We start from the raw sequence: 18,797 nt of genomic DNA on the forward strand, positions 1-18,797 counted from the left end.
ATACTGTATGTGACAAACCTTTATGAATGATGGAACACTATGCCTTGATTTTATTTCATTGGCCCGAGGCGTTACCTACATGACTTCAGAAGTCTAGTTATAAAAGGCAAACGGTAAAGAGATAAAACACAATGAGTCTCGGTAAGAAAACATATCAAAGTACTGTCATTTTTAATCATTTTGTCCTACCAGTAATATCAAATGAATGATCTGCAGATCAGATTCAGTAACTATATTTTATTCAATATATTAAAGTAAAGGTATTTTTGATAATCATCTCCAGTCTAGTAGATCGTTTAGAGCAACAATGTACATCATTTCTTTTTCAACAGTCATTCTACAGTTATATTAAGGTAAAAGTTATATATTTTACATTTAATACATAAAAGATATTTTTTTAATTGACACGGGAAGAAGATATATTGTTCAAGCTTTTGGGCAAGTTATTGATACTGAATGTGGTGACACCATGCATAAGAAGGAGACAAGGTTGATCCAAAAATGCATAAAAGACACTTTTAAAACCTGCCTAAATTGTGGGTACATTTCTACCTATTCTGTTACATTGATGCATTTTATGATCACAGTTATTTTTAGAATGTAAAGTGCCATTATGTTAAAGATTGCCTTAGGACATGTTATGTTACAATAACTCTTGCACTTTCAACTCTCGCCTCAGACCTGTTTGGTTGGTTTCTGATAGTTTCTTGCTAACAGACAATGGCTTAGAAAGTCCTTTGGCAGTTCCCACATGGCAAAGAGGGACATTCCTGAAATGCTATTTCTGAAATTTAAGCTGAATTTGCTTAAAGTGCAGAGCAGCAATGTCCCACTTTAGACTGGTCTGAGCTGGAGTCCCAGACCTTAAGGAAAGGCTAAGGTTTAGACTCTTGAAGTCAGTCCAAGCAATTGAAGATTTGGAGTCATGAATGAGGTATGCTGCTCATTTATTGTATTTGTTGCTTTATTATAGGATGCCCTTTGTTACTGTGTGGGCGCTCCCCCTTCCTGGCACTACAAGGTTTTGAATAGAGAGTTTATTTAGTAGGAGTTTATTGTGCAATGTGAATGAGATACTTTAAGTGACTATTCAATTAAGCATATGTAGATATATACAAGACACACAAGCAACAATTGTATAACGAACTGTAGAACAAGTAGTTTTCCCAGTTACTTAACTTTCACAGCTTCTACCTTATCAGTTTTTACTTTCAGGTTAAGCAACTATTATTACCTTTACAGAAATGTGTTGGTGTTATTTCAGTGTGTCCTGTATTATAACGTGTGTATTAGGTGGGAAGGTGAGGGGGTTATCTGTTACAGACTGCTATATATACTATCATATCATATATACATAAATGTCTGGGCATGTGCAGGAATGAAAAAATAAGAATAGAGACGAAGGTTGCCAACCATCTAGTAAGTCGTGGACAGTCCATAAAAATAAGGCTTTTTTTACAGCTAGAGAAACTTGTACAGATTTTTATAACTATTTATCACCCTTTTCCAGTTGACAGTGAATGCAGCTTATATCTTCATATAGGAGATATCGTCTGTAGATACGTATCACTTATAATCTTAATGGTTTGTTATGGTCATCAAATGTGTCTGTAAAAAAAAAAGTTGTCCGTGATTTTTTTGAGAAGCTGTCCAGAAAAAAATTAAAAATAAAATTGACAACGGTGATACGGACCAAATTGTAACAGTTTATATTGGAGAGTCCGACTACGGTGCTACCTAAATATTAACCTACAGAACCCATTTAAGTGTAAAGTATACAAATTATGACAAATTATAAGCACTAATCTACGGGAGAATTGTTAATAATTTAGGGTTTTCTTCTGATTGCTGTATTTGTAGTGTAAAAGAAATTGTTACCCAAGATAAGGAGAATTGGCTTCTACCTTGTTGTGTTTTATTATCATCTGGATTAACATTTTAGGGAAATATGCTGAAATTGATACATTTATGGGGTTTTTTCAGTTTTGCTATGTAAGACTATATTTTAATTATTAAATCTCTAAGGGCCACCTTTGGACCATTTTATCACTGCCTTACAAGTATGGAATATTCAATGTATGCTCCACCTGCACATGTAATGCTGTCATCTGCTTATAATTTGTAAACACTTTATAAGACACTTTAACAGAGTTTTTTTTAATTCTACCCAGTCTAGTGGAGATTGTACTGCTGAGGAGGACTATCCTAAATGAAAAATAAATTGGCATTGGCATCAGGGTGTAGGCATCAACCTCTTTGTGCTGTCAGAGAGAAGATGGATTTATAATAATAATTTTTATTTATATAGCGCCAACATATTCCGCAGCACTTTACAATTAAGCGGGGACATGTAGAGACAATAAATTCAGTACAAGTTAAGACAATTTTTAACCAGTGACATTAGGGGTGAGGTCCCAGCTCGCAAGCTTACAATCTACAAAGAGTCTTGCTTAATACAGCAAAATAGGTAATATACAGCAACGTCACGCAATAATCAACAATGCAAAATCAAAATGTTGCGCCTATGTTGGATTCATGATACACCAAGTCGTAAAGAAACAACAAACTGGGGTGTGAAAATCACAAAGAACGACCAGGACTGGTTGATATTAGTAAAAATACTCTTTATTTAGAACATATAAACAGTAAAAAAGCAAACAGGTAATCAGACAGTAATGAGACAAAAGTGGACACATGGTGCGAGATACCGCACCAAACTGTCACCGTGCAAAAACATGCCGACAGTGTAACCTAGGTCCCCAGGTAACGGATGTACATATAGGGGGATAAAGCAACCAGAAAAGAGTACTGCTGTGGCAGGTGAGTAAAATTATATTAGTGTCCAGGGCGCCTCAGGGGACCAAAATAATATCCGTCAGACTATACATATATATATATATATACCCCACTGGGAAAAAGGCCCCTACCTAAACATCAACACAAACGCCAAGGACCACACATAGTTCATCAACATAGGGGTGCACTGGTATATTGTGCACCCTCCTCACACCGCCGCCATAAGAGGCAAAAGGTCCTAAGCGACCAATAACCTAACAAAATAACAACCAGCAAAAACGCTGTACAGGATAGTATTACCTCCTATGGAAGACCCTCGATGCAACCCGGTTACCAGTCGGCACGTCACCCGACGCGCGTTTCGGAGAACCAACTCCTTCGTCCTTCGTTGGGCCTTTTTCTCAGTGGGGTATATATATATATATATATATATATATATATATATATAGTCTGACGGATATTATTTTGGTCCCCTGCTACTTTGAAGAACCTAGAATATAAGACATATTTTCAGTTGTTTCACACGTTTTTGTTAAGTATATAATTTCACATGTGTTAATTCATAGTTTTGATGCCTTCAGTGTGAATTTACAATTTTCATAGTCATGAAAATACAGAAAAATCTTTAAATGAGGTGTGTCCAAACTTTTGGCCTGTACTGTGTATAGGAGACAGGTAAGACATTTATAGAAACCTGTTTCCAGAACATTTTGATTGCAACACATATGCACCAAATGCATTTGTAAAATTTATATCCTGCCTACTGCATTTACTCACATCCACCATCCTTGCACAAACTCGTTACACTCCATCTTGATCAGTCCTTCAGTCTTCTCGTCTCCTATGCACAGCACTCATGCCCTTTTCACAATGCTAAACTGCACATATACATTCAGTCCCACCATCCAACACAAGAGATGCTCTCACAAATCACTTAACCATCTGCTCACTCTTCCTATCCTCCTTCTCCTAGTCACAGGAGATATCTTTCCCAACTGTGGCCCTTCATGTTATAGTAAGTCGAACCCCTCACCTACTACACTCAGAAACCCCTCAAATTTCATTAATATTCCCTGCATTCCTTCTGTTTCTTTTAACTGTGCCCTCTGGAATTCTCGCTTAGTGTGTAATAAACTCTCGTTCATGCATAACTTCTTCTTTTATGATTCTCTTAACATTCTGGCTCTTACTGAAACCTGGATCCAGCAGTCAGACACCACCGCAGCTGTTGCTCTCTCATATGATGGACTATATTTCTCTCATACCCCAAGATCAGACAACAGACCAGGTGGAGGCATTGGTCTGTTCCTATCAACTGAATGTACCTTTCAGGTTATCCCTCAAGCACCCTCACTTATCTTCCCTTCTTTTGAGGTACACGCTGTCAGACTTTACATCCCCTTCTCCCTTCGAGTGGCGCTTGTATATCATTCTCCAGGCTCCTCCCATCAGTTCCTTGATCACTTTGCCACCTGACTTCCACATTTTCTATGCTGTGACATTCCCACCCTTATCATGGGAAACTTTAATATCCCCATTGCTTTACCCCTCTCCCCATCTGCCACTCACCATTTATCTCTAACCTCCTCCTTTGGCCTTTCACAGCTTACTAACTCTCCTATGCATGAAGATGGAAATTTACTGGACCTAGTTTTCTTCTGTCGCTGCTCAGTGCATGGTTTTACCAACTCCCCTCTCCCACTCTCTGACCACATGCTGCTCTCATTCTCTGTCAAGAACTGTCACCATGCTCAGAACACCCCCAGTTTCCACACTTAGAGAAATATACATGCCATTAACACCCAGAAACTTATGAAGACTTTACAGTCATCATTGGCCCCTATCTCATCCCTTTCATGACCTGACTCTGCACTGAAACATTATAATGAAACACTTGAAAATGCCCTGGATGAAGCTGCACTTTCTACACATAAAACAACTCAGCCCAGATGGCGACAACCCTGGCACACACTGCAAACACGTTTCCTACAGCGGTGCTCCAGGTGTGCGAATGTCTGTGGAGAAAATCCAATCTGGCTGAAGATTTCATCCATTATAAGTTTATGCTTAGAACATCCAAATCTGCCGTTCACCTCTCCAAATAAACATACTTCAACACCCTTATCACCTCACTATCCAACAATCCTAAGCATCTTTTTGACACTATTTATTCCCTCCTCAAACCAAGAGTGCAGGCCCCAACCACGTATCTCAGCGCTGTGATCTGGCCAATTATTTCAAAGAAAACATTTACCATATCTGACAGGAAATTTTCTCCCAATCCCCTTATACCATGCACTGTCCTCCCTCCTGCACTGCATCTATCTCATCCTCTGTATTTGAATGAGTCACAGAAGAAGTGATCAGGCTCCTTGCTTCTTCTCACCTTACTACTTGCACCAGTGAACCTAATCCCTCACATCTTCTACAGTCCATTTTCCCAGCTGTCACCACTCATCTAACAAAAATATTCAACCTCTCTCTTCCAGTAACTTTCCCTCCTCATTTAAACACGCCAACATATATCCATTACTTAAAAAACCATCCCTCTTGGTCCACTCCCGTCTAATTTGCTTTACATCAGATCACATTCTTCTTGACCCTCTACAGTCCAGTTTCCACTCTACTGAAAGTACACTCACTAAAGGTACCTTCACACATAACGATATCGTTAAGGAAATTGTTCTATGTGACAGCGACCAACGATCAGGCCCCTGCTGGGAGATCGTTGGTCGCTGAGGAAAGTCCAGAACTTTATTTCGTCGCTGGACTCCCTGCAGACATCGCTGGATCGGCGTGTGTGACACCGATCCAGCGATGTCTTCACTGGTAAACAGGGTAAACATCGGGTTACTAAGCGCAGGGCCGCGCTTAGTAACCCGATGTTTACCCTGGTTACCAGCGTAAAAGTAAAAAAAACAAACACTACATACTTACCTACCGCTGTCTGTCCCCGGCGCTCTGCTTCTCTGCACTCCTCCTGCACTGGCTGTGAGCGTCGGTCAGCCGGAAAGCAGAGCGGTTACAGTGCAGGAGGAGTGCAGAGAAGCAGAGCGCCGGGGACAGACAGCGGTAGGTAAGTATGTAGTGTTTGTTTTTTTTACTTTTACGCTGGTAACCAGGGTAAACATCGGGTTACTAAGCGCGGCCCTGCGCTTAGTAACCCGATGTTTACCCTGGTTACCCGGGGACCTCGGGATCGTTGGTCGCTGGAGAGCTGTCTGTGTGACAGCTCTCCAGTGACCAAACAGCGACGCTGCAGCGATCGACATCGTTGTCGGTATCGCTGCAGCGTCGCTGAGTGTGAAGGTACCTTAAGGTCTGTAATGATCTGCAAACAGCTAAATCTAATTTTCATTACTCCATGCTGATTCTCCTGGATCTCTCTGTAGCATTTGGCACTATGAATCTCCATCTCCTCCTCACTATGCTCTGCTCCATTGGCTTCAAGGACACCGTTCTCTCCTGGTTCTCCTCCTACCTCTCTGACCATTCCTTCACTGTATCTTTTACTGGCTCCTGCTCCTCTCCTTTTCCCCTTACTGTTGTGGTTCCTCAAGGATCAGGCCTAGTCCCCCTCCTCTTCTCCTTGTACACTGCCCCTATTGGACAATCAGTAGATTTAGTTTTCAGTACCATCTCTATACTGATGACACTCAATTATACACTTCTACTCCTGACATCATGCCTGAATTATTACAAAACAACAGTGATTGTCTTACCACTGTCTCTAACATCATGTCCTCCCTCTATCTGAAACTGAACCTATCAAAAACTAAACTGTTATGATAAGGTAATTCAGTACCACAATGGACATAGAAGTCAGAGCACATACAGTGACCTGACAATAACCCAAAAACATAGAACGAGCTCTGAGACGTGGGAACTCTGCTGACCGCAATCCCTAATCCTCTCCAACCACACTAGAGGCAGCCGTGGATTGCGCCTAACGCTCCCTATGCAACTCGGCACAGCCTGAGAAACTAGCTAGCCTGAAGAAAGAAAATAAGCCTACCTTGCCTCAGAGAAATACCCCAAAGGAAAAGGCAGCCCCCACATATAATGACTGTGAGTTAAGATGAAAAGACAAACGTAGAGATGAAATATATTTAGCAAAGTGAGGCCCGACTTTCTGAACAGAGCGAGGATAGGAAAGGTAACTTTGCGGTCAACACAAAACCCTACAAAAAACCACGCAAAGGGGGCAAAAAGACCCTCCGTACCGAACTAACGGCACGGAGGTACACCCTCTGCGTCCCAGAGCTACCAGCAAGCAAGAAAAATTAAATAGCAAGCTGGACAGAAAAAAACAGCAATAAAAATAGCAAAAGCGGAACTTAGCTATGCAGAGCAGCAGGCCACAGGAACGATCCAGGAGGAAACAGGTCCAATACTAGAACATTGACTGGAGGCCAGGATCAGAGCACTAGGTGGAGTTAAATAGAGCAGCACCTAACGACATCACCACATCACCTGAGGAAGGAAACTCAGAAGCCGCAGTACCACTCTCCTCCACCAACGGAAGCTCACAGAGAGAATCAGCCGAAGTACCACTTGTGACCACAGGAGGGAGCTCTGCCACAGAATTCACAACAGTACCCCCCCTTGAGGAGGGGTCACCGAACCCTCACCAGAGCCCCCAGGACGACCAGGATGAGCCATATGAAAGGCACGAACAAGATCGGGAGCATGGACATCAGAGGCAAAGACCCAGGAATTATCTTCCTGAGCATAACCCTTCCACTTATCCAGATACTGGAGTTTCCGTCTTGAAACACGAGAATCCAAAATCTTCTCCACAATATACTCCAACTCCCCCTCAACCAAAACCGGGGCAGGAGGATGAACAGATGGAACCATAGGTGCCACGTATCTCCGCAACAATGACCTATGGAATACGTTATGTATGGAAAAGGAATCTGGAAGGGTCAGACGAAAAGACACAGGATTAAGAACCTCAGAAGTCCTATACGGACCAATGAAACGAGGTTTAAACTTAGGAGAGGAAACCTTCATAGGAATATGACGAGAAGATAACCAAACCAAATCCCCAACACGAAGGCGGGGACCCACACAGCGTCTGCGATTAGCGAAATGTTGAGCCTTCTCCTGGGACAAGGTCAAATTGTCCACTACATGAGTCCAAATCTGCTGCAACCTGTCCACCACAGTATCCACACCAGGACAGTCCGAAGACTCAACCTGCCCTGAAGAGAAACGAGGATGGAACCCAGAGTTGCAGAAAAACGGCGAAACCAAGGTAGCCGAGCTGGCCCGATTATTAAGGGCGAACTCAGCCAAAGGCAAAAAAGACACCCAGTCATCCTGATCAGCAGAAACAAAGCATCTCAGATATGTTTCCAAGGTCTGATTGGTTCGTTCGGTCTGGCCATTAGTCTGAGGATGGAAAGCCGAGGAAAAAGACAAGTCAATGCCCATCCTAGCACAAAAGGCTTGCCAAAACCTCGAAACAAACTGGGAACCTCTGTCGGAAACGATATTCTCTGGAATGCCATGTAAACGAACCACATGCTGGAAGAACAATGGCACCAAATCAGAGGAGGAAGGTAATTTAGACAAGGGTACCAAATGGACCATCTTAGAGAAGCGATCACAGACCACCCAAATGACTGACATCTTTTGAGAGACGGGAAGATCTGAAATAAAATCCATAGAGATATGTGTCCAAGGCCTCTTCGGGACCGGCAAGGGCAAAAGCAACCCACTGGCACGAGAACAGCAGGGCTTAGCCCGAGCACAAATCCCACAGGACTGCACAAAAGAACGCACATCCCGCGACAGAGATGGCCACCAAAAGGATCTAGCCACTAACTCTCTGGTACCAAAGATTCCAGGATGACCAGCCAACACCGAACAATGAACCTCAGAGATAACTTTATTCGTCCACCTATCAGGGACAAACAGGTTCTCCGCTGGGCAACGATCAGGTTTATTAGCCTGAAATTTTTGCAGCACCCGCCGCAAATCAGGGGAGATGGCAGACACAATTACTCCCTCTTTGAGAATACCCGCCGGCTCAGACAAACCCGGAGAGTCGGGCACAAAACTCCTAGACAGGGCATCCGCCTTCACATTTTTAGAGCCCGGAAGGTACGAAACCACAAAGTCAAAACGGGCAAAAAACAGCGACCAACGAGCCTGTCTAGGATTCAACCGCTTGGCAGACTCGAGATAAGTCAAGTTCTTATGATCAGTCAAGACCACCACGCGATGCTTAGCTCCTTCAAGCCAATGACGCCACTCCTCGAATGCCCACTTCATGGCCAGCAACTCTCGATTGCCCACATCATAATTTCGCTCAGCAGGCAAAAACTTCCTGGAAAAGAAGGCGCATGGTTTCATCACCGAGCAATCAGAACTTCTCTGCGACAAAACAGCCCCTGCTCCAATCTCAGAAGCATCAACCTCGACCTGGAATGGAAGCGAAACATCTGGTTGACACAACACAGGGGCAGAAGAACAACGACGCTTCAACTCTTGAAAAGCTTCCACAGCAGCAGAAGACCAATTGACCACATCAGCACCCTTCTTGGTCAAAATCGGTCAATGGTTTAGCAATACTAGAAAAATTGCAGATGAAGCGACGATAAAAATTAGCAAAGCCCAGGAACTTTTGCAGACTTTTCAGAGATGTCGGCTGAGTCCAATCATGGATGGCTTGGACCTTAACAGGGTCCATCTCGATAGTACAAGGGGAAAAGATGAACCCCAAAAATGAAACTTTCTGAACACCAAAGAGACACTTTGATCCCTTCACAAACAAAGAATTAGCACGCAGGACCTGAAACACCGTTCTGACCTGCTTCACATGAGACTCCCAATCATCCGAGAAGATCAAAATGTCATCCAAGTACACAATCAGGAATTTATCCAGGTACTCTCGGAAGATGTCATGCATAAAGGACTGAAACACTGATGGAGCATTGGCAAGTCCGAATGGCATTACTAGATACTCAAAATGGCCCTCGGGCGTATTAAATGCAGTTTTCCATTCATCGCCTCGCTTAATACGCACAAGATTATACGAACCACGAAGATCTATCTTGGTGAACCAACTAGCCCCCTTAATCCGAGCAAACAAATCAGATAACAACGGCAAGGGGTACTGAAATTTAACCGTGATCTTATTTAGAAGGCGGTAATCTATACAAGGTCTCAGCGAACCATCCTTCTTGGCCACAAAAAAGAACCCTGCTCCTAATGGCGACGATGACGGGCGAATATGCCCCTTCTCCAAGGACTCCTTCACATAACTCCGCATAGCGGCGTGCTCAGGCACAGATAAATTAAACAGTCGACCTTTTGGGAATTTACTACCAGGAATCAAATCGATAGCACAATCACAATTCCTATGCGGAGGTAGGGTATCGGACTTGGGCTCATCAAATACATCCCGGTAATCAGACAAGAACTCTGGAACCTCAGAAGGGGTAGATGACGAAATAGACAGAAATGGGACATCACCATGTACCCCCTGACAACCCCAGCTGGACACAGACATGGATTTCCAATCTAATACTAGATTATGGACTTGTAGCCATTGCAACCCCAACACGACCACATCATGCAGATTATGCAACACCAGAAAGCGAATAACCTCCTGATGTGCAGGAGCCATGCACATGGTCAGCTGGGTCCAGTACTGAGGCTTATTCTTGGCCAAAGGCGTAGCATCAATTCCTCTCAATGGAATAGGACACTGCAAGGGCTCCAAGAAAAACCCACAACGCCTAGCATACTCCAAGGCCATCAAATTCAGGGCAGCGCCTGAATCCACAAATGACATGACAGAATAAGATGACAAAGAGCAGATCAAGGTAACGGACAAAAGAAATTTTGACTGTACCGTACCAATGGTGGCAGACCTAGCGAACCGCTTAGTGCGTTTAGGACAATCAGAGATAGCATGAGTGGAATCACCACAGTAGAAACACAGCCCATTCAGACGTCTGTGTTCTTGCCGTTCAACTCTGGTCAAAGTCCTATCGCACTGCATAGGCTCAGGTTTATGCTCAGATAATACCGCCAAATGGTGCACAGATTTACGCTCACGCAAGCGTCGACCGATCTGAATGGCCAAAGACAGACTCATTCAGACCAGCAGGCATAGGAAATCCCACCATGACATCCTTAAGGGCTTCAGAGAGACCCTTTCTGAAAATAGCTGCAAGTGCACCTTCATTCCATTGAGTGAGTACGGACCACTTTCCTAAATTTCTGACAATATACCTCTATCTCATCCTGACCCTGACACAGAGCCAGCAAATTTTTCTCTGCCTGATCCACTGAATTAGGTTCATCGTACAGCAATCCGAGCGCCAGGAAAAACGCATCGATATTACTTAATGCAGGATCTCCTGACGCAAGAGAAAATGCCCAGTCCTGAGGGTCGCCACGTAAAAAAGAAATAATGATCCTAACTTGTTGAACTGGGTCACCAGAGGAGCGAGGTTTCAAAGCCAGAAATAGTTTACAATTATTTTTGAAACTCAGAAATTTAGTTCTATCTCCAAAAAACAAATCAGGAATAGGAATTCTTGGTTCTAACATAGAATTCTGAACCACAAAGTCTTGAATATTTTGTACTCTTGCAGTGAGCTGATCCACACATGAAGACAGACCTTTAATGTCCATCGCTACACCTGTGTCCTGAACCACCCAAATGTGTAGGGGAAAAAAAAGGCAAAACACAGTGCAGAGAAAAAAAAATGGTCTCAGAACTTCTTTTTTCCCTCTATTGAGAATCATTAGTACTTTGGGCCTCCAGTACTGTTATGATAAGGTAATTCAGTACCACAATGGACATAGAAGTCAGAGCACATACAGTGACCTGACAATAACCCAAAAACATAGAACGAGCTCTGAGACGTGGGAACTCTGCTGACCGCAATCCCTAATCCTCTCCAACCACACTAGAGGCAGCCGTGGATTGCGCCTAACGCTCCCTATGCAACTCGGCACAGCCTGAGAAACTAGCTAGCCTGAAGATAGAAAATAAGCCTACCTTGCCTCAGAGAAATACCCCAAAGGAAAAGGCAGCCCCCACATATAATGACTGTGAGTTAAGATGAAAAGACCAACGTAGAGATGAAATAGATTTAGCAAAGTGAGGCCCGACTTTCTGAACAGAGCGAGGATAGGAAAGGTAACTTTGCGGTCAACACAAAACCCTACAAAAAACCACGCAAAGGGGGCAAAAAGACCCTCCGTACCGAACTAACGGCACGGAGGTACACCCTCTGCGTCCCAGAGCTACCAGCAAGCAAGAAAAAACAAATAGCAAGCTGGACAGAAAAAAACAGCAATAAAAATAGCAAAAGCGGAACTTAGCTATGCAGAGCAGCAGGCCACAGGAACGATCCAGGAGGAAACAGGTCCAATACTACAACATTGACTGGAGGCCAGGATCAGAGCACTAGGTGGAGTTAAATTGAGCAGCACCTAACGACATCACCACATCACCTGAGGAAGGAAACTCAGAAGCCGCAGTACCACTGTCCTCCACCAACGGAAGCTCACAGAGAGAATCAGCCGAAGTACCACTTGTGACCACAGGAGGGAGCTCTGCCACAGAATTCACAACACTAAACTCCTTGTATTTCCTCCCTCCACTAGCCTACCTATGCCCGACATTGCCATTTCTGTGTGTGGTTCTCCCCAGTAACATGCCCATTGTCTTGTGGTCATACTTGATTCAGATCTTTCATTCACCCCCACATCTGATCACTGGCTCGCTCTTGTCATCTACACCTCAAAAACATTTCTAGAAATCGACCTTTTCTTACTTTCAACTCTGCAAAAACTCTTACAGTAGCTCTTATTCATTGTCATCTGAACTATTGTAACTGTCTACTAATCGGTTTCCCTCTCTCCAATCTGTCTTGAATGCTGCTGTTAGGATCATATTCCTCACCAACTGTTACACCGACGCCTCTACCCTCTGCCAGTCATTGCACTGGTTACCCATCCACTCCAGATTTCAATATCAACTCATCAGTCTCACCCACAAAGAGCTCCACAGTTCAGCACCACCCTACATCTCCTCCCTTGTCTCAGTTTACCACCTTTCCCGTGCCCTCCATTCTGCTAATGACCTAAGATTAACATCCTCAATAATCCGAACCTCCCACTCCTGTCTCTAAGACTTCTCACGAGTTTCGCCAATTCTTTGGAATGCACTAACCAGGACATTTTGATTAATCCCCTGTGAATAGAGCTGTACTTTGTACTAAATGCCACCACTTTTTGTGGTGCCTTTACAGCACATGGTTTTATCTGTCTTTTTGGGTCAATAAAGATTTTTGTACATACTTTTTAAAAACTCCATCTGTCCTCCTTTTTGAGATATGATGTTCTTGGAGTAATATGTAATCAATTGCGTCACTTTTGGCGCACTATCTAAATATGAGTCTGGGTTTTGTTGTATTGATCTTCATTTTTGTATGTATATATATTGTGACAAATTCACTGGTAAAGTGCTGGAGGGAAGATATGTTTCACTGAGGCTGTTAGATTCAGTGATTTACAACTCAGAAGTTTCCTCCAGCACACTGTGTGTTAAGAGGGGTTAAAGGGAACCTGTCACCCTAAAAATCGAAGATGAGCTGTGGCCACCGGCATGAGGGGCTTATCTACAGCATTCTGTAATGCTGTAGATACGCCCCCGATGTATCCTGAAAGATGAGAAAAAGAGGTTATATAATACTCACCCAGGGGTGGTCCCGCTGCGGTCCGGGTCCGATGTGCATCGTGGTTCGGTCCGGGGCCTCCTATCTTCTTACAATGACGTCCTCTTCTTGTCTTCACGCCGCAGCTCCGGTGCAGGCGTACTTTGTCTGCCCTGTTGAGGGCAGAGCAAAGTACTGCAGTGCGCAGGCACCAGGAAAGATCAGAGAGGCCCAGCGCCTGCGCACTGCAGTACTTTGCTCTGTCCTCAACAGGGCAGACAAAGTACGCCTGCGACGGTGCCGCAGCATGAAGACAAGAAGAGGACGTCATCGTAAGAAGATGGGAGGCCCCGGACCGGACCGCGACGCCCATCGGACCCGGACCGCAGCGGGACCGCCTCTGGGTGAATATAATATAACCTCTTTTTCTCATCTTTCAGGTTACATCGGGGCTTATCTACAGCATTACAGAATGCTGTAGATAAGCCCCTGATGCCGGTGGCTGCAGCTCATCTTAGATTTTTGGAGTGACAGGTTCCCTTTAAATGGCCATTTTAAGGGATGCGTTTTTGTGGACAACATAGAGCGGGTGGCAGGTTTTCCACCTTATCACCACCCCAGGGTGTGGTCTGGGGCTTAAATATTCAGCCTCCAGAGTCATTAGGTGTTTTGTAGGGCTCAAGAGAGGAACTCCAGCATTTTATGCCTGGGAAGGAATAACTGAACCAATGAGTGGTTATTATCCAGGGCCGGAGGGTTTCCACAGATACAGAGACTGTATACCATTTTGTTTTGTCTTTACTGTTTTGCCCTAAGGGCTGTGTTTATGTTCACTTTGCTTTGGTTTATGCCACATGTATATATATATATATATATATATATATATATATATACACACACACACACACGCACACATACAGTCATGGCCAAAAGTATTGACACCCCTGCAATTCTGTCAGATAATACTCATTTTCATCCTGAAAATGATTGCAAACACAAATTATTTGGTATTATTATCTTCATTTAATTTGTCTTAAAAGAAAAAAAACACAAAAAGAATTGTCCTAAAGCCAAATTGGATATAATTCCACACCAAACATAAAAAAGGGGGTGGACAAAAGTATTGGCACTGTTCCAAAAATCATGTGATGCTTCTCTAATTTGTGTAATTAACAGCACCTGTAACTTACCTGTGGCACCTAACAGGTGTTGGCAATAACTAAATCACACTTGCAGCCAGTTGACATGGATTAAAGTTGACTCAACCTCTGTCCTGTGCCCTTGTGTGTACCACATCGATCATGGAAAAAAGAAAGAAGACCAAAGAACTGTCTGAGGACTTGAGAAACCAAATTGTGAGGAAGCATGAGCAATCTCAAGGCTACAAGTCCATCTCCAAAGACCTGAATGTTCCTTTGTCTACCGTGCGCAGTGTCATCAAAAAGTTTAAAGCCCATGGCACTGTGGCTAACCTCCCTAGATGACCATGGTTACGTGTGTCGCACCGGATATGATGTCGGCTGTGTCTGTGTGTGGCGTATAGCCGCGATATGGAAGGTGCATTTTCTGTGCACCGGAAATGGTCACCGGTCTGTGCGCGCTGGGAGGTGCGGTGCATTCAATATGCGCGCTGATGATATGTATCTGGTGACCTTGGTTACGTGGGTTGCACCGGATATGATGTCGGCTGTGTCTGTGTGTGGCTTGTAGCCGCGATATGGAAGGTAGGCGTTGTTTTGGACTAGTGGATCTAATTACCGGATCAGGTGTTGTTACTGTTGCCACGGCGTTTTGTTTCTGACGCATGCTCTGTATCTTGTTCTCCTGCTATCTATCGGTCAGCTGCTTCTGTGTTGGCCGCATTAAGGGTTCCTTTGCGCATGTGTGCACACAGGAGTATGTCATCTTGCAATCAACTCTAGCACCATTTTTATTGGTCCTTAGGGACATATATACCTTCTCTGGCTAGTACCCAACCACCCCTGGACGAAGCATTTCATTGCGAAACGCGCGTCAGGTGTGGTGGGTCTCCAGGAGCGCTCCATAGGTAATTATTATATTATATACACTTTGTATTTACTTTATATTGTGTCCTTTTTTACCCATTTTCCTCTGCATGTATGTACATGGTCACTTGGCACATATGTCATGTATTAGGATTTAGTTATTATTATACTTGGAGTGTACTTCCTGGACAGCCCACCTTCTTTTCCTGTGCTGTGGATTTTATCTATCACTGTTTACTTTTTAAGAAATTTTCAATAAAGTATATATGGTTTTTACTTGATATTGTGTGAAGGATGGTTTTCTTGGTGTTCCCTAGATGTGGGCAGAAATGAAAAATTGACAAGAGATTTCAACTCAAGATTGTATGGATGTTGGATAAAGAACCTCAACTAACATCCAAACAAGTTCAAGCTGCCCTGCAGTCCGAGGGTACAACAGTGTCAACCCGTACTACCGTATCCGTCGGCATCTGAATGAAAAGGGACTGTATGGTAGGAAACCCAGGAAGACCCCACTTCTTACCCCGAGACATAAAAAAGCCAGGCTGGAGTTTGCCAAAACCTACCTAAAAAAGCCTAAAACGTTTTGGAAGAATGTCAGATGAGACAAAAGTAGAGCTTTTTGGGCAAACGCATCAACATAGAGTTTACAGGAGAAAAAAAGAGGCATTCAAAGAAAAGAACACGGTCCCTACAGTCAAACATGGCGGAGGTTCCCTGATGTTTTGGGGTTGCTTTGCTGCCTCTGGTACTGGACTCCTTGACCGTGTGCATGGCATTATGAAGTCTGAAGACTTCCAACAAATTTTGCAGCATAATGTAGGGACCAGTGGGAGAAAGCTGGGTCTCCCTCAGAGGTCATGGGTCTTCCAGCAGGACAAATTACCCAAAACACACTTCAAAAAGCACTAGAAAATGGTTTGAGAGAAAGCACTGGAGACTTCTAAGATGGCCAGCAATGAGTCCAGACCTGAATCCCATAGAACACCTGTGGAGAGATCTAAAAATGGCAGTTTGGAGAAGGCACCCTTCAAATATCAGGGACCTGGAACAGTTTGCCAAAGAAGAATGGTCTAAAATTCCAGCAGAGCATTATAAGAAACTCATTGATGGTTACCAGAAGCGGATGGTTGCAGTTATTTTGGCTAAAGGTTGTGCAACCAAGTATTAGGCTGAGGGTGCCAATACTTTTGTCTGGCCCATTTTTGGAGTTTTGTGTGAAATGATCAATGTTTTGCTTTTTGCTTCATTCTCTTTTGTGTTTTTTTCATTTAAGACAAATTAAATGAAGATAATAATACCAAATAATTTGTGTTTGCAATCATTTTCAGGAAGAAAATGAGTATTATCTGACAGAATTGCAGGGGTGTCAATACTTTTGGCCATGACTGTATATATTGTAAGATTACGCTACCTGAGTGTGTTGGGGGACACTCGCTTGGCACAAGATTCAAGCACTCAGGCACGGTACCTCACATGAGTCTGGTTTATTAAACTGCATAAACCATATGATGTACAGTCCATTGCAATCCAGCCACGAAACATTAAAGGACATCAGACAGTACATGTAGCAGATAGGCTTCTCTGCTGTATATTACAATTCCCCCAGTCCGGGGTTACCTTTCAGGAGTCCACTCCTCACACTGACTTCACGTCAGTCCCACGTCCTCAACACAGACCATCCAGGTCTACGGTCTCCAGGTGCTTCCAGGAGGACTCCACTCCTAGGAGCCTCCAACACCGACCGTCCAGGACCTTGCAGCACCCAGGCCACTCTGTATTGTCCAGCCAGGACACATGGAAGTCTGTCCACAGTTGCAGTCTCCCAAACACTCCCACCGTGTGCTACACACACCTACTTTTCATAGGTGTAACCACACCCAGGTACCTGTCACATGGCTAGTCAGGTGAGTGTGACATCACCACAGGTCCTTCAACACAAAACCAACTTACGTATTCAGACACGCCTCTTTGGGTGGGTTTGTAGGTGACTAGACCCACCCATCTCTCCAATCACCTGGAAGCCTTCCCAATGTAAACAAATCCCTCAGTAGTAGATCTGCTTCAGCAAAACATACCCAGGCTTCCATCACAGGGCCACCTACCTCTGTGATACATAGCGTCCATCAATCACATGACCAGTTGCTGTTTCAACCCAATTATGTCTCCATGTGCATCCCGAAGTGCACATGCAGCGCCCCCTGGCTGCAACACTTGTCACTGCACCACATACCTCCCCCCTTTGTTTAACCCTATTGTGGTGGACACATGACATAAACCCGGGGTTCCTATACCGGGAACCCACGTCACCTTTGATAGGCCTCCCCCACCGGTCAGTTTGTTGGTCCTGGGCTTCAACCCTTGAGTCACCATCCGTTTGTGTCAGCAGACCCTTTTTGGTCAATCTACTTACAGACGAGCTGACTGTCTGGTCTGAGTCTGAGCCTCCGCTACTACGTCTGCTACCAGGTCTCCCACCTCGGTCACTCAGCCCTGAGTTAACAGAAGAGTCACTTCTTTGGGCTCTTCTCTTTAGGGTGCCTTTTCGTATCTCCATACTCTGGGTTGGAAGTGGTCGCCATATTATATTCTGCAGCTGTTTATTAATCTTCAGACGTTCCAGTCTTAGCTGCTCTATCTCCTTTAGATACCTCACTCGGTATTCAAGAAGCACTCGAATGTTCCCAAGGCTATCTACTGAGCCAATTACAACCAATGGAACCATCTCATCTTCACCAGATACCTGGACTTCACCATCATCCGGAATCCTCAGTCTTACCACACGGGATCTATTCACCAGGTCCTGCATCACTTTTCCAAATCTTCCAATGACTTTCCCCACCAGACTTCTGGGTACTTGAATGACGTCTTCCACAAAGCCCAGCCGACTTTGCGCTTTCCTGGCATGCTCCAAACGTCGAGCTGCTTCCTTGTTCCTCAACAGGATCATTTGTTTCGTGCGAAGACATTGTAGGTGCATATCCTTCAGGACAGCTACCCGCTTAACTGTGACTTCCATGGTCGACAGTATCACCAACTGTTTAGTCTCTGGTGCCCAGTGCACTCTACATGCTTCCACCGCTTTTCTAAAGGCCTCATGCACACCTTCACTGGTACAGGCTTCTTGCACATCCTCGGGTACATCTATCACACTCTTGAAGAGCGGGGTCTCACTCTCTTCATGGACGGACGGCTCCTGTTCTTCTATGGACCTTTCCATTAAGACATCTGCCACGACTGGGTGACTGTCTTGTTCTGCTTTGAGTGCCAATTCTTCCTCCGCTTTACAGTCTTCCAGAACCCTGGC

General features: G+C 44.2%; 1 protein-coding gene across 1 annotated transcript in view; it reads left to right on the top strand.

Moving 5' to 3' along the window:
• Positions 1-916: 916 nt before the first annotated feature.
• Positions 917-18,797, top strand: part of LOC138674575 (transient receptor potential cation channel subfamily M member 7-like) — a 59,018-nt gene continuing 41,137 nt past the window's right edge. The window contains exon 1 of the mRNA XM_069762393.1: positions 917-934. Coding sequence (XP_069618494.1) covers positions 926-934 — 9 coding nt within the window. The 5' untranslated portion in view covers positions 917-925. The remainder of the gene's footprint in view (positions 935-18,797) is intronic.

The sequence above is a fragment of the Ranitomeya imitator genome, chromosome 4, assembly GCF_032444005.1.
Source record: "Ranitomeya imitator isolate aRanImi1 chromosome 4, aRanImi1.pri, whole genome shotgun sequence".
NCBI lineage: Eukaryota > Metazoa > Chordata > Amphibia > Anura > Dendrobatidae > Ranitomeya > Ranitomeya imitator.